At 38.4% G+C, this 15000-nt stretch overlaps 3 protein-coding genes across 4 annotated transcripts in view; 1 reads left to right on the top strand and 2 right to left on the bottom strand.

Moving 5' to 3' along the window:
• Positions 1-12798, top strand: part of LOC122248162 (1-aminocyclopropane-1-carboxylate oxidase) — a 12949-nt gene extending 151 nt beyond the window's left edge. The window contains exons 1-7 of one of the 2 annotated variants that reach the window (XM_086546439.1): positions 1-65; positions 3319-3431; positions 3831-3964; positions 4864-5056; positions 5345-5564; positions 6048-6381; positions 12434-12798. The exon at positions 1-65 is cut by the window's left edge and continues 151 nt beyond it. In XM_086546439.1, coding sequence (XP_086402565.1) covers positions 1-65; positions 3319-3431; positions 3831-3964; positions 4864-5056; positions 5345-5564; positions 6048-6246 — 924 coding nt within the window. In that variant the 3' untranslated portion in view covers positions 6247-6381; positions 12434-12798. Of the gene's footprint in view, positions 66-3318; positions 3432-3830; positions 3965-4863; positions 5057-5344; positions 5565-6047; positions 6382-12088 lie in introns of both variants that reach the window. The other variant, XM_086546445.1, reaches the window with a different exon arrangement.
• LOC122248163 (uncharacterized) lies at positions 8001-10533 on the bottom strand. The gene is made up of 6 exons (XM_086546488.1): positions 10419-10533; positions 10036-10198; positions 9759-9811; positions 9023-9111; positions 8776-8850; positions 8001-8389 (listed from the first exon to the last, which is right to left on the bottom strand). The coding sequence occupies exons 1-6, from the start codon at positions 10477-10479 to the stop codon at positions 8339-8341; spliced, it is 492 nt and encodes a 163-aa protein (XP_086402614.1). The 5' UTR covers positions 10480-10533; the 3' UTR covers positions 8001-8338.
• Positions 12799-14081: 1283 nt separating the features above from the next.
• The window catches only part of LOC122248164 (uncharacterized), a 2529-nt gene continuing 1610 nt past the window's right edge, over positions 14082-15000 (bottom strand). The window contains exons 5-6 of the mRNA XM_086546469.1: positions 14778-14852; positions 14082-14472 (exon numbers count right to left, since the gene is read on the bottom strand). Coding sequence (XP_086402595.1) covers positions 14401-14472; positions 14778-14852 — 147 coding nt within the window. The 3' untranslated portion in view covers positions 14082-14400. The remainder of the gene's footprint in view (positions 14473-14777; positions 14853-15000) is intronic.

The following is a 15000-nucleotide window of genomic DNA, read 5'->3' on the forward strand; positions in this document are numbered from 1 at the left end:
TATCTCGTCGGCGTCGAGGGCTATGATGAAGAGGAGCTCCTTCGCCTCACCAAGTGGTTCTTCAGGTAATGATGATAAGTAATAATGATCAGTAATGATGATAAGTATTAATGATAAGTAATGATAAGTCTCCGGTCCTCTCGATGCGTGTTCTTCGTCTTTTTCATGTCTGTTTTTTTTTCTCTCTCGCTTTATATATATATATATATATATATATATATATATATATATATATATATATATATATATATATATATATATATATATTTCTCTTTATTTATCTCTCTCTCTCTCTTTCTATCTCTTCTTTTTTATTCTTCTCTTCCTCTTTCTTTTATTTTTATATCTTTCTCTCTCCCTCTCCCATTCTTTCTGTTTATCTCTCTTGTCAGTCAAAGTTAGTCTCTCCCTTTCTCACAGTATCTTTAAACCCGAGATTGTCAAAGTACTAGTTATCAAAGTGCATCACCTGATTTAAGCATCTATAGACTGCTAGATATGCTTTTTATCTCTCAAGTGTACACTCTTTTTAATGCGCTTCTTATCACTAATGTATTTTTAAAAGACTAACATACATCTACGAGAGAGAGTGCCTCTTTAAAGTATTGGAAGTTATTGCTCATTATTATTATTTTTTTTTTGCCTGTGATATTCTTTTCTAGTATTGTAACCTCTATGGGTTTGATAGTTTCTTTCTTTGCTTTTTCTGTTTTCCTAAATTTAAGATTTAATTTTGAGTGTGTGTGTATACACACAAACACACACGCATATATATATATACATATATATGCGTGTGTGTATATATATACACACACACACACACACACACGGCTTATAAAATGGATGTCAGTATACTTTTTACACATTAGGTTTGACCACTTGAGTAAGTTGTACAAAGTGGTATATGTCAGTGAGCTTTGTGTCGATCTGAATTAACAGGAATCCTGGCACATTCTGAAGTCCAAAATCTAAATGAAAATGAAAAAGTAAATAGTTAAATAAATATTTCGAATTTATTATCCATCTAGACTGATGACTCCAATATTTATTATGAAGCCTTACGTCATACTTTACATAAAAATGGAATATAATTATTTAGAACTTTATTTAATCACGACGTTCGGGGGGGGGGGGGGGGGAAGTATGGTCAAATTTACATATATAGGATGCAGATATATATACAATTTTACTGAAGGTACCTCTATGCACATTCTCGACAAAGCGTAATAACAGAAAATGATACATTTTTGCGTAAACCTATAAATACGATACCCTTAATCATTATTTTGATATCAATAAATTGGGTTATTATACAAATACACACACACACACACACACACACACACACAAACACACACACACACACACACATATATATATATATATATATATATATATATATATATATATATATATATATATATATATATATGTATACATGTATACATTCATACATACATATATATATATATATATATATATATATATATATATATATATATATATATATATATATATATATGATAATAATGACAATGATAATGTATACATATAACATATACATATACACATGTGTGTACGAAAAGATGTAGCGTAATATACATCTACTAAAACATTATTTTCTTCACGCGGAAGGAAATGTTCTCGTAGGTTACCCATTTCAGAAGAACGACCTTTAATAATTGGTAGGACCTCATGCAACTCATGACAATTAATAATCGGTAGGACCTCATCCAATTCATGACAATTAATAATTGGTAGGACCTCATCCAATTCATGACAATTAATAATTGATAAGACCGCATCCTACTCATGACAATAAACAATTGGTAGGACCTCATGCAACTCATGACAATTAATCATTGATAAGACTATTTACATAAATAGGTTTTCCCGCGAGGAATTTGATCTAATCAAGCAATTTTCCTAATTTATAATTCATTCCAAACGTCATACTATATATGACCGTAATAACCAATATGAACTGGCATTGTTCATTTCGAGATATGAAATTTCTATCTCTTAATTGTTTTTATTTATTTATAAAGTAAAAAAAATGCCTTTCCATTTCTAAATCAAACATGGTTATTTCTCAACACTCTCCCAGGCGCATAAAGGAAAATGGTGAGGTGTAACTAAGATATTTTTGATTTGGGCATTAATTAATGGGATGAAAATGCTCTCCTAAACTAAGATGTGTGTGTGTGTGTGTGCGTGCGTGTGTGTATGTGTGTGTGTGTGTGTGTGTGTGTGTGTGTGTGTGTGTGTGTGTGTGTGTGTGTGTGTGTGTGTGTGTGTGTGTGTTTTCCTGGAGCAGAAGTGAAGACTGACAAGGGAGAATGACCCGTGTTTACAAGGGGAAAAATGGAGTGTGGGCGGAGGAATAAAAACTCATCGTACAATGTGTATGTATATACATATATATGTATGTATATATGTGTGTATATATTTATACATACACATATATATGAATATGTATATACGTATATATATATAAATATATATATGACGTAAGGCGTCATAATGAAGATTGGAGTCATCAGTCTAGACGAATAATAAAATCGAAATATGTAATTGACTAATATCCCTTTCACTGACACTTAAATTTTGGACTCTAGAAAGTGCCAGGATTCCTTTAAATTCAGATCGACACAAAGCTCACCGACATTTACCACTTTGTATAACTTACTCAAGTGGTCAAACCTAATGTGTAAAAAGTACACTGACATCCCTTATATAAGCCGTCGGTTTACATGCAGTGTCCCTCAACTTGATGGCATATTGCGCAGCCTCTTAAACTCGGCGGGAAATCTGTTCCTCAAATATGCCTTATCCTTATCCTTATCCTTGGTATATAATAGGACTTCATACACCACGGTTTGCTAGAAATATGGCGACACGATGGAATTGGCGCCACATGACACCCGCACCATGAGTTTTAATAGGATGGGACGAGTTGCCAATTGCTCTCTAATAGATGTATTTCGTGATGCGTATAGATAACTCGTACTTTGAAAAATGATCGGCTATAGATGCCTTAGTGATGACCTAAAACTACCAAAACTAAATCTAAAAAGAGCCTCTTTGTTAATGTAGTGTAGGGGTCCTTATGAATGGGGGGAAAATCAGAAAAAAATAGATGAATATAAACGAGTATTTTTTTTTTCGCCTCAAAAGTTTCCCTCCCCCAAAAATGAGGGAAAAAATAAACTATTGCTTCTTTTCTCTTCAAAATTTGGCCTTAGACATTCTATCACTACCTAGTTTACTTTAAAAAAAAGAATCATAAACCCTATTTCTAATTCCATTTCCTTACAGTCTGCCTATGGAGATGAGGATGAAGATTTCCAAAAAATCCTTCAATCCGGAGTGCGAACACGAGTACAGGGGATTTTTCCCTGTAATTCCCGGGGAAGTTTCCCATAAGGAAGGTGAGTGAGTCCATTGAAGAGACTGCGGGGTTATTCACTTCTTTTTTTTCTCTAGTTTTCCCTCACGCGGGAAAGTTTTTTTTTTTTTTGAAAAATACCGGTGAACATATAAGCATTAAAATAGGAAAAAAAATTGTTTATCTCTTAAGCTTTTTTTTATTTTTATTTCTTTATCATAAGTATTAAAACGAAAAAAGATCTTTATATCTCTCTCTCTCCTCTGTCTATCACTTCTTTCCCTATCTGTTTATCTCTTCCCTTTCTCTCCCCACGTGAGAATATATTCATCATCTTAAAGTCTCTCACAAGATTCGAAGATGACAGACAGACATAACCTAAACACCACGCCCCTCCTCAACACCACGCCCCCCTCCTCAACGCCACGCCCCCCTCCCCCAGGATTCGAAATGGGACCCCGCCAGGAGACCCGCCCCCCGCCAGCCCGAACCGTGGCCGCGAGATTATTTAATGAAAATAACCAGTGGCCGACTGAGGACCCCGCGGGTGATGCCAACATGCCCGAGTACTTTAGGGTATGACTGTGGTAGATTTGTAGAGTAATAGAGTGTGTTGTGATTGTTGTTACCATTAGTTATATTTTTGGGAGGTTGATAGACTTAAAAAAAAACGGTTAATATTCATTCGCATACATTTTTTTTCTGATTTTTTCTTTTTCTTTCTCTATATAACTTCAATATTTCTTTTCGTCTATTTTATCTCTCTCTCTCTCTCTCATTTTCTTTATTACTTTTTCTCAGCTCTTTGTCGATCTATTTTTGTCGAATTTCTTTCTCCCTCCCTTCCTTCTATTTCTTTGTAGATTTATCTTCCTCACTCGTTCTATCTCTCCTCTTCTCTCCGCTTCCACGTTCCATCCCTTTCTTTCTCTCACCTCCCTCACTCTCTCCCACATTCCATCCCTCTCATTCTCTCTACCTGTCACTCCCGCATTTCATCCCCTCTCTTTGTCTCCCGCTCTTGCCCTTCCTTTTTCTCAATCCCCCTTCTTTTCTCCCATCTCTTTTCCTCTATTCTTATCTCTTTCTCATTATCCCCTCCTTCATTTTTCTCATTCCCCCCCTCCCTCTCTCTAATCGTCCTCCTTCCATTCTCTCAATCCCCTCTCCCTCCCTTCCTCTCTCTCTCTCATCTCTAGTCCCCCATCCTTCCTCTTATCCACCTCCGCCCTTCCTCTCTCTCTCTCATCTCCCTTCCATTTCCTATCTCTTATTCTTCCTCTTTAACCTTCTTTTCTCCCATTCTCCCTCCCTCCCTTCCTCTCTCTCAACCCGCTTCCTTCCTCTTCCTTTCTTTTATTCTCCCCTCTCCCTTCCTTCCTCTGTCTCTCACTCATCCCCTTCTCCTATTCTTTCTTATCACATCCCCCTCTCCCTTCCTTTCTCTCTCTCATCCCTCTCCCATAAACGAACAGACGTGGATGGAAACATACCACCGGAAGATGACCGAAGCTTCGCTGGAGCTGCTTCGTCTCATCGCCGACGGGTTCGAAGCGCCCACGGAATTCTTCACGCCCATGTTCACGGGGCATCACCTTTCCACGTTGCGTCTCATTCACTACCCACCACGCCCGAACCCACCGGATGAGGCACGTGATGGTGATTATGGTGAGTGGGCGTCATGAAGTGTATGGTGATGGAGAGTGTCAGTCGACGAGTGGCTGTTGGGAAACGAGGCGGGTTTTTTGAGTCACTTCTGAGGTTATGAAGTCCATGATGTCGAGAAATGTACAAAAAGTTAATATTCAAGTGAATAGCTTTATATATTAACATAATGGATTAACAGATAAGTCGTTGGAATTATAAGAAAAGACAAACAAAGGGCAATAAACCCTAAACAAACGACGAACCTGCCACAAAATGATCAGTGATACCAATCCTCTCCATCTGGCACAGTGATCCAAACAGCCGAACACAGGGACTCGGTGATGGTAACACTGCTGGCCACCTTCAAGAACTACCCCGGTCTCCAAGTGCGATGGACAGACGACTCCCTCCTGGACGTCCCTCACCGGCCTGGCCATCTGGTGGTCAACATCGGCGCTCTTCTGGCCACCATAAGCGGAGGGAAGCTGAAGGCCACGCGCCACCGCATCGTCGACTGTTGCGGGGACCGGTACGAGGCAGATCCTCCTGATTGCTGATTCAGATCGAGATTGGAGGGGTGGATTTTCTTGGCAGAGGGATTGAAGTTGATGAGTTTGAGTGGTTTGATTCTGGGGATGCATGTGTGTGTGTGTGTGTGTGTGTGTGTGTGTGTGTGTGTGAGTGTGCGTATGTGTGTTTGTCACATAAATGGCTCCACGAATGCTTAGTCACCAAAGATTCAATTGCTAGGCCAGGTAGCCATAAGAAATATAAAACAAAAGCAAAATCGTATTGGACGCTACATGTTCCCGTCGCCAATTAATTCAATAGCTTCGAATATGGTTCCCGTACATTTTTATGTCCTTTTTTAGTAAATCTATTCTCTATTCCCAAAATACGGTTGAAATGAAGCAACCATATGTTTTGCTGTAATCGAAAAGAAACAGAATTTACGTTTCATGAGAAGTTGAAATTTTACTGTGGTCATTATGCTCATGCTCCCTTCTTGCAGGTTCTCAGTGCCTTTCTTCCTGGAGCCTCGCTATGACGCCAACATCAACGTGGTCTTACCTGGAGGAACGCCCGAACTCTCCAAGGACGCGGACGAGTGCGTTGAGTACGGTCCGTGGCTCTTCAAACTCACGACCAGATTTGCCGAGTATAGAGACCTGGTCGAGAGGGCCGCCAAGGAGAATATTCCCGCCTATTGAGGGAAATGTATTTTTATTGGTGGTTGAGTTATAGTGTTTGATGTTATACATACGTACATACACATCTATCTATCTCTCTATATATAATTATATATATATGTCTAAGGAGGTGGTACTATAGTTTCAATGGTTAAGGTGGTTGAGTATCGTGACATATGTACTCTGTTTGTGCTCTCTAATACTATGTGTTCATTTTATGTACCTCTTTTTGTCATATATCCCGCGGTATTATTTTCTGTCATGGGGAATATGTATGAATGAGAATAATTCCATAATACCAGATTTGTAAAAAGCGTTTTATTACATTTTCGTCAGAATGATGTGATTCTGATGAAGTTGCAATATCGAAAAGTTAAGCATATATCTTACGTTGTTAAAGCATCCATTGTCATTCATACCCTTCTGCAATTATGATATTGAAACTTTGTGTAATGTATTAGTTCAGGAATGAGAAGAGTGGAATAAATTATAGTGTATACACTATTTTTTAATTGATTTCATAGTCACACCCATTAACAGTAGTCAACGACAGAAACCAGCAAATACAAAGGTATGGTAATTATATTTAATGTCTTGAGTGTGATGTTATAAATTGAAGCGATTAGAGAAATGTAGAAAGAAAATAACTGATTTAATTTTATGTTCGATTTCCAGTCGTAATACTATACCTTTTGGTCCTTTATTCATTGAGGGGAAAAGGTTCAAATCTTCAACTAGTCAAAAAGTTATTATGCGAGCGAGCAGGCACACAAACACACACTTCCATTAAGTAATGCTGTGTTAAGACTGTACTTTCCTTAAAAACTAAACTTCGACATCGTAGCTCTGGCCAATGCGTGACGTCTGGAAATATTTATCTTTTTATTTTATTTTTTGTCAAGAGAATTGGGAACTTCTCTGCTGGTCTCGCGGTTCCCCTGGAAATTATTTACAGTCCCCAGGGACAATTAATGTAAAGAGTCATTTAACCATCTATAGGAATAGGATTTATATTAAGACAGTTGTATATCTTGTCAAACGTGTTATGACAAAACACAACAAAAACGCACGTCCCACCTGGTGTCTAATTTGCACGGAAGTTTTGATTTATTTGCATTAAAAGGACTAGAGTTGGAATGCATTTCGTAGATCCGTATCTAAAAACATTTTTTTTCTAAACCAAAAAGGAAAACAAAGCAAAAAGTTGTACTATTATTAAACATAAATCAATCAAACGAGTGCGTCATGATAATTGGCGAGTCGTGCAACATTTGCTGAAGGTCGAAGGAAGGAAGGATCAACTGAACTCGAGGTCGTTCGACTTCTCGACGACGCTGTTCAAGTCGATTATCTCGGCGTCCGGGTCGAGCATGACCATCCCTTGTCTGTCCGCGGGGAGGAAGTCGACGGCGGTGTCGTGGCTGAGGTCGGGGGCCGGTCGTCGTTCAGAGTCTACGGGCGCCTCCTCCGCGTCCTGTCTAACAGAGGACACGCATCGACAGCAAGGCAGAACGCGCTGGTTTCTCTCCTTTTGCATCATGACCTACTTTGCAGATACTGAGAATTCGGACGATGAGATGAAAGGATTTGTGCATTCGTTATGAATCCTTTCATGAAGAGGAATTGCATGCCTTCCTCTTCTGGTTGCTTGTTATTTTCAACTTTTAAGGGAGCCATATTTCGTTGCAAAGTTTTAGGAGTTTGTCAGTGTCTTCTTGTATCAGCAACAAGAGCTGATGGAAACTGCACTATCAGTTGAATGAAATCATGACAAGCTACATATCTAGCCTTTATTTAGATTTTTACAGATGTATATGTATAATCTGGAAATGTGGTTCTAGTGATCAAAGTAAACAAGATTTTTCTACAAAAAATTATACAATACATTCCAGGTTATCCTTACAGTTCCTATCCTACATGAGAATATCTCTTCATGCGACAAAGACAATCATAAGTAAACAAAAACAGAAACAGAAAGTAACTTTGGTTCTTTTTTTATATATTTTTTGTTTTTGTTTTGAAATACTGCAACGTTGGTGAGCAAGACGCTCGGGGCAGTAAGGGCAGCAGCAGGTCAAAGTGGATGAAAGGGCTAATCTGTTCTTACTGATGACTAACCTAAAAGGGACCTTCTGGTGGTGCTCTCGGAAGATTCCTCAATCGCCTGAAATTAAGGATAAAAAATGAAGTGAAGATTGAAAACATGTTCAATAAGATTGACATGACTGTGAACTTGATTACACTCTGCGGAATTTTACAATGATAAAGTTCATGTTTAAGATGAGCATATTATGCATAAGTATGGTCCATATTAAAAGGCGTTTAAAATGACTAATTTATGCAAAAATCAATATTTTTTGTATATATTGTTGCAGTAAAAAGAAAAAAGAAGAAAAGAAAACGTTCACGAATAAGACTAACATATAAAATACATATAGAATGAACAGTATAAACATCCGCCTTATAATCTGTCTATGAAAATGACACTCTATACCAATAGTTCATAAATAAGATCAATGGTTGAACACATCACAAGAAGCCGACTTTTACCTCATCGTGTTCGGTTGTTTCCTCGACGCTTTGGGCCTCATGTTGTGGCTGAGAGATGACGGTTGGGCGGTTGAACTGAAATAAGAAGACATTTTTTTTTAGTTATCCCGCAATCGTTGAATGAAACTGAAAGAAAGAGTAAAAGAAAAAAGAGAAATGAGGTTGATAGAAAGGTCAATATTAGATTTGAAGGGTAATTGTATATCACAATTGTCAAACGAAAAGCCAATCCAATTTCATAACTTACACGGATTTGTGGGCGGGGCCTGGTAAGATGAGAGGGCGTGTGGTAGGTGATGTTAGCGGCTTGGTCGTCGAGGCTGTCTGTGTCATGCTCTGAAAATAAGTGAAATAAGGATTAAAAGAGAGAAAGAGAAAGATAAAAAGAAGGGAAAAACACATATAGTGAGGGCGTGGTCCAGCAGACGATGGGTCAGCTGTGGGATTTGTTCTGGTTGGTGTGGGAGGGGGGTCGCTTTTTTTGTATCTATATCTAGTCATTAATACTATTGTAATCATTATCATGATCATCGTTGACTTTATTGTCTTACTTTAATAATGCAAAATATTACTATTATGATTATTTAGAACGTTTTTGTGAGCTGATGCAACAGCAATTGTGGTTATCTTGAGTGATATGTTCAACGCTCCTTTGTCTCCAGACGAATGGCTCTGTGATTGTGTGTACATGACTTCAAATTAAGACCTATCCATATTTTAAGAGGGTAACGGGGCATCAATTTATGATTTTACTGTTCTGTACTTTCCAAAACAAACAAAAACATGCTTAATGATAAGAAAAGAAAGTTGTAGGAACATTCAAATAACATTAAGTCGATAACTGAAAATTATCCGTGTGATTTGCCATATTAGTCATTGGAAATTGTACGGAAGATTCTTTGTCAGTTTTATCGAGTAAGGAAGCGAAACACGTCATTGGCGTTATTACTTAGAAGTATAACATTAATTATCTCTAAACTTACCATCATCGGCATCATCATCCGAAGTCTGTCCGGGTCGCCTGACGAGAGATCCACTGTAAAGAGAACGAAGGTCATGTCACAGCGAGCACTCAACTCTAAGTATCGACAGGTGCTTTGAATATAGTGGCGAGTATATATCAACAGGGAGGAAATCTAGACATATAATGAAGAGGGATGTTTATGATAGCAATATCTAGGGAAGGAGCATGAAGGTAACCGAGGCCTGAGGTTAGGGAGAACGGCGGGGATGAAGACCGTTGATGAGACGCAGACTTACAGGTCGGAGCTAGAAGAGACGCTGGTGTCCTCGCTCCCTTGGGTCGTGTGCTGGGGGCCTGTAATCACGTGGTCGTCGCGGGAAGACTTGTCGTTGGTTTGGTGTTCTTGTACAGTGGCGTTGAAGGTCGATTGTCTGTGGAAGGTAGGAGACGCGGGGTCGCCTGCACAGGGAGTGGGGAGAGGGTGATTAGGAAGAGAATGAAGGGAGATATAGGAAAGGGGGAAGGATGTTTGAAAGTGAGAGAGAAGACAAAAATATGGTCTCTTTCAAACTACTCTATTGTAGCGGACAATATAGTTTACGATGAAGCATGTAAGGTCTTCTGAACTCCCTAATACACTTCAGAAAATGATTTACAGAAATATAGGAATATATCTTACTAGGAGCAGCGGTGACGGCAACCACGACAGCCAACAGACAAAGACACGAGGCAACCTTCATCTTGCAAGGACTTTGTTATTGCTTTCCACAAGATCTTTCCACTTGTCACACCTGATCTGTGCTCGATCTTCAAATTGCGGTCGTATTTATGTGAGCTCGAGAGCTGCCAGATACTACAAGATGCCCGACCGTTATCGAGAACATACCTGTCTATTGACGTCATGAAGGTATGGAGGTCAGACAATAATTTTCCTTGTCAGTTTCGAATTATAGCCATTGGTAATCGAAATTCTCCTTATTTCTGATTTTACATATAAGTTATACAATTCCGTAATAAACACGCTCACACACAGAAAAACAAACACGCCAATACACACTCACATAAAGATAAACATAAATATATACATAAAAAATACCCAAACACATATGTATGTATATATATACATATATATATATATATATATATATATATATATATATATATATATATATATATATATATATATACATATTTATGTATATACATACATACATACATAGAGAGAGAGAGACAGGGAGAAAAAGAGAGAAAGACAGAGGGAGAGCGAGAGAGAAAGAGAGATCGAGCGCGAGCGAGAGAGAGCTAGTGAGAGAAAGAGCGAGAGAGAAAGATCGAGCGAAAGAGAGAAAGCTGAGAGAAAAAAAAACAATAAAAAAGCAGCAGAGAAAAAGAGCAAACAATCGCAACGAACGGGACCAGAAACGGCGGGAGAAAGTGACTGGGAAAAGACCTGAGTTGCTTCGCTATGATGCAGTGACGTAAACTATAAGAACATGGTGGTTTATTTTTGTGTTGTTTTTTTCTAGATAGAAATACATAAATCGGTAGGTAGATAAACACACACAAACACACACACGCATATATGTATATATATATGTATATATATATATTCTCTCATTCTCCCCCCTCCCTTCATTAATCTCTCTTATTCTTCTCTCCCCCTTCATTTCTCTCATTATCCCTTCTCCCTCCCGCTCTCTCTCATCCTCCTCCTCCTTCCATTCTCTTAACTCCTCCCACCCTTCCTCTCTCTCATCTTTCCTCCCCCATCCTTTCTCTTATTCTCCCCCTTTCATCTCTCTCTCATCTTTCCTCCCCCATCCTTTCTCTTATTCTCCCCCCTTCCTCTCTCTCTCATCGCCCCTCCTTCCTTTCTCGCATTCCACCTTCCCCCTCCCTTTTTTTCATTCTCCCCCCTCCACCCCTTCCTGTCTCTCGCCTCCCACCCTTCTCCTTCCTTTCTTTCATTCCCTTCCTCCCCCTTCTTTTTACTCATTCCCTTCCTTCCATTATTTCACCCCTCCCTTCTTCTCTCTCTCACCCCCCCTCACCACAACCAACAGACATAGGTTAAAGACTACCACCGGAAAATGAGCGAAGCTTCGCTGGAGGGTTCGAAGCGCCTCAAAACAAAACAAAAGCGAAATCGTAATGGACGCTGCATGTAAAGTCGACAATGTACGGCAATTGCTCCCGTACATTTTTATGCTCTTTTAATATATATATTTTTCTATTGAAAAATGTATGTACAATCATATATTTTCTTGTAGTTGAAGTGAAACAGAATTTATGTTCTATAAGAAGTTGACACGTTACTGCGGTTATTATGGTCATGGTCCCTTCTTGCAGGTTTTCAGTGCCTTTCTTCCTGGAGCCTCGCTATGACGCCAACATCAACGTGGTCTTACCTGGAGGAACGCCCGAACTCTCCAAGGACGCGGACGAGTGCGTTGAGTACGGTCCGTGGCTCTTCAAACTCACGACCAGATTTGCCGAGTATAGAGACCTGGTCGAGAGGGCCGCCAAGGAGAATATTCCCGCCTATTGAGGGAAGTGTATCTTTTATTGGTGGTTGAGTTATAGTGTTTGATGTTATACATACGTACATACACATATATCTATCTATCTCTATATATAATTATATATATATATATATATATCTAAGGAGGTGGTACTATAGTTTCAGTGGTTAAGGTGGTTGAGTATCGTGACATATTTTGTTTGCTGAGTTTATGTACTCTATTTGTGCTCTCTAATACTATGTGTTAATATTATGTACCTCTTTTTTGTTATATATCCCACGGTATTATTTTCTGTCATGGGGAATATGTATGAATGAGAATAATTCCATAATACCAAATTTGTAAAAAGCGTTTTATTACATTTTCGTCAGAATTATGTGATTCTGATGAAGTTGCAATATCGAAAAGTTAAGCATTTATCTTGCGTTGTTAAAGCATTCATTGTCATTCATACCCTTTTGCAATTATGATATTGAAACTTTGCGTAATGTATTAGTTCAGGAATGAGAAAAGTGGAATAAATTATAACGTGTGAACTATTTTTATCTGATTTCATAGTCACACCCATTAACAGCAGTCAACGACAGAAACCAGCAAATACAAAGGTATGGTAATTATATTTAATGTCTTAAGTGTGATGATATAAATTGAAGCGATTAAAAAAATGTAGAAAGAATAATAACTGATTTTGATTTGATGTTCGATTTCCAGTACTATACTTTTTAGTCGTTTATTCATTGAGGGGGAAAGGTTCAAATCTTCAATCAGTCAAAAAGTTATTGTGCGAGCGAGCAGGACGACGAACACACACTTCCATTAAGTAATGCCTTGTTAATACTGTACTTTCCTTAAAAACTAAACTTTGACATCGTAGCTCTGGCCAATGCGTGACGTCTGGAAATAATGATCTGTTTATTTATTTTTTTTTGTCAAGAGAATTGGGAACTTCTCTGCTGGCCTCGCGGTTCCCCTGGAAATTATTTACGGTCCCCAGGGACAATTAATGTAAAGAGTCATTTAACCATCCATAGGAATAGGATTTATATTAAGACAGTTGTATATCTTATCAAACGTATTATGACAAAAACAACAAAAATGCACGTCCCACCTGGTAAGTCTAATTTGCACGGAAGTTTTGATTTACATCAATTAAAAGGACTAGAGTTGTAATGCAGTTCAAGGATCCGTATCCTAAGACAATATATTTTTTGTAAATCCAAATAGGAAAACAAAGTAAAAATTAGGACTATTATTAACCAGAAATCAATCAAACAAGTGCGTCTTGATAATTGGCGAGTCGTGCAACATTTACTGAAGGTCGAAGGAAGGAAGGATTAACTGAACTCGAGGTCGTTCGACTTCTCGACGACGCTGTTCAGGTCGAACACCTCGGCGTCCGGGTCGAGCATGACCATCCCTTGTCTGTCCGCGGGGAGGAAGTCGACGGCGGTGTCGTGGCTGAGGTCGAGGGCCGGTCGTCGTTCAGAGTCTACGGGCGCCTCCTCCGCGTCCTGTCTAACAGAGGACACGCATCGACAGCAAGGCAGAACGCGCTGGTTTCTCGCCTTTTGCACCGTGGTCTACTTTGCAGATACTGAGATTTCGGACGATAAGATAAAAACATTTGATCATTCGTTATGAAACCTTTCATGAAGAGGAATTGCATGCCTTCCTCTTCTGATTACTTGTTATTTTCAACTTTTAAGGGAGCCATATTTCGTTGCAAAGTTTTAGGAGTTTGTCAGTTTCTTCTTGTATCAGCAACATGTACACAAGTGTTGATGGAAACTGGGCTATCAGGTGAATGAAATTATAACAAGCTACATATCTAGCCTTTATTTAGACTTTTACAGATGTATATGTATAATCTGGAAATGTGGTTCTAGTGATCAAAGTATACAAGGTTCTTCTACAAAAAAAATATGCAATACATTCCAGGTTATCCTTACAGTTCCTATCCTACATGAGAGTATCTCTTCATGTGACAAAAACAGTCATAAGTAAACAAAAAACAGAAACAAAAAGTAACTTTTTTTTTTGTTTTTTTTACATTTTTTTCTTGTTTTAAAATGCTGCAACGTTGATGAGCAAAACGCCCGGGGCAGTAAGGGCAGCAGCAGGTCAAAGTGGATGAAAGGGCTAAGCTGTTCTTACTGATGACTGACCTAAAAGGGATCTTCTGGTGGCGCTCTCGGAAGATTCCTGAATCTCCTGAAATTAAGGATAAACAATGAAGTGAAGATTGAAAACATGTTCAATAAGAGAAAGAATCGATTGACATGACTGTGAACTCGATTGCACTCTGCGGATTGTTACTTAACTTACGATATCTAAAATGAACATATGTATTAAGTATGCAGCTACAAAGAAAAGTTCACGAATAAGATTAGCAGTCTATATGCAGAATTAAATTTCTATGCGACCAATTTATAATCTGTCTATGAAAATGACACTCTTTACCAATAGTTCATAAATAAGATCAATGGTTGAACACATCACAAGAACCCGACTTTTACCTCATCGTGTTCGGTTGTTTCCTCGACGCTTTGGGCCTCATGTTGTGGCTGAGAGAGGACGGTTGGGCGGTTGAACTGAAATAAGATATATATATTTTTTAGTTATCCCGCAATCGTTGAATTAAACTAAAAGGAAGAGTAAAAGAAAGAAGAAAAATGATGTCGATAGAAAAGTCAATATTAGATTTGAATGGTAATTGTATATCACAATTGTCAAACGAAA

This window comes from Penaeus japonicus, unplaced genomic scaffold (genome assembly GCF_977035675.1).
Source record: "Penaeus japonicus unplaced genomic scaffold, GWHDUDI00000001_assembly GWHDUDI00000002, whole genome shotgun sequence".
In the NCBI taxonomy this organism is placed as follows: Eukaryota; Metazoa; Arthropoda; class Malacostraca; order Decapoda; family Penaeidae; genus Penaeus; species Penaeus japonicus.

Bases quoted from the DNA above. Each gene is read 5' to 3' on its own strand.
- LOC122248163 (XM_086546488.1), bottom strand. From the start codon at position 10,479: ATGAAGGTTGCCTCGTGTCTTTGTCTGTTGGCTGTCGTGGTTGCCGTC. The intron at 9,812-10,035 runs GTAAGTCTGCGT...TTCTCTTTACAG, and splicing joins GTCTCTTCTAGCTCCGACCT to TGGATCTCTCGTCAGGCGAC. The intron at 9,112-9,758 runs GTAAGTTTAGAG...ACTTATTTTCAG, and splicing joins GGATGATGATGCCGATGATG to AGCATGACACAGACAGCCTC.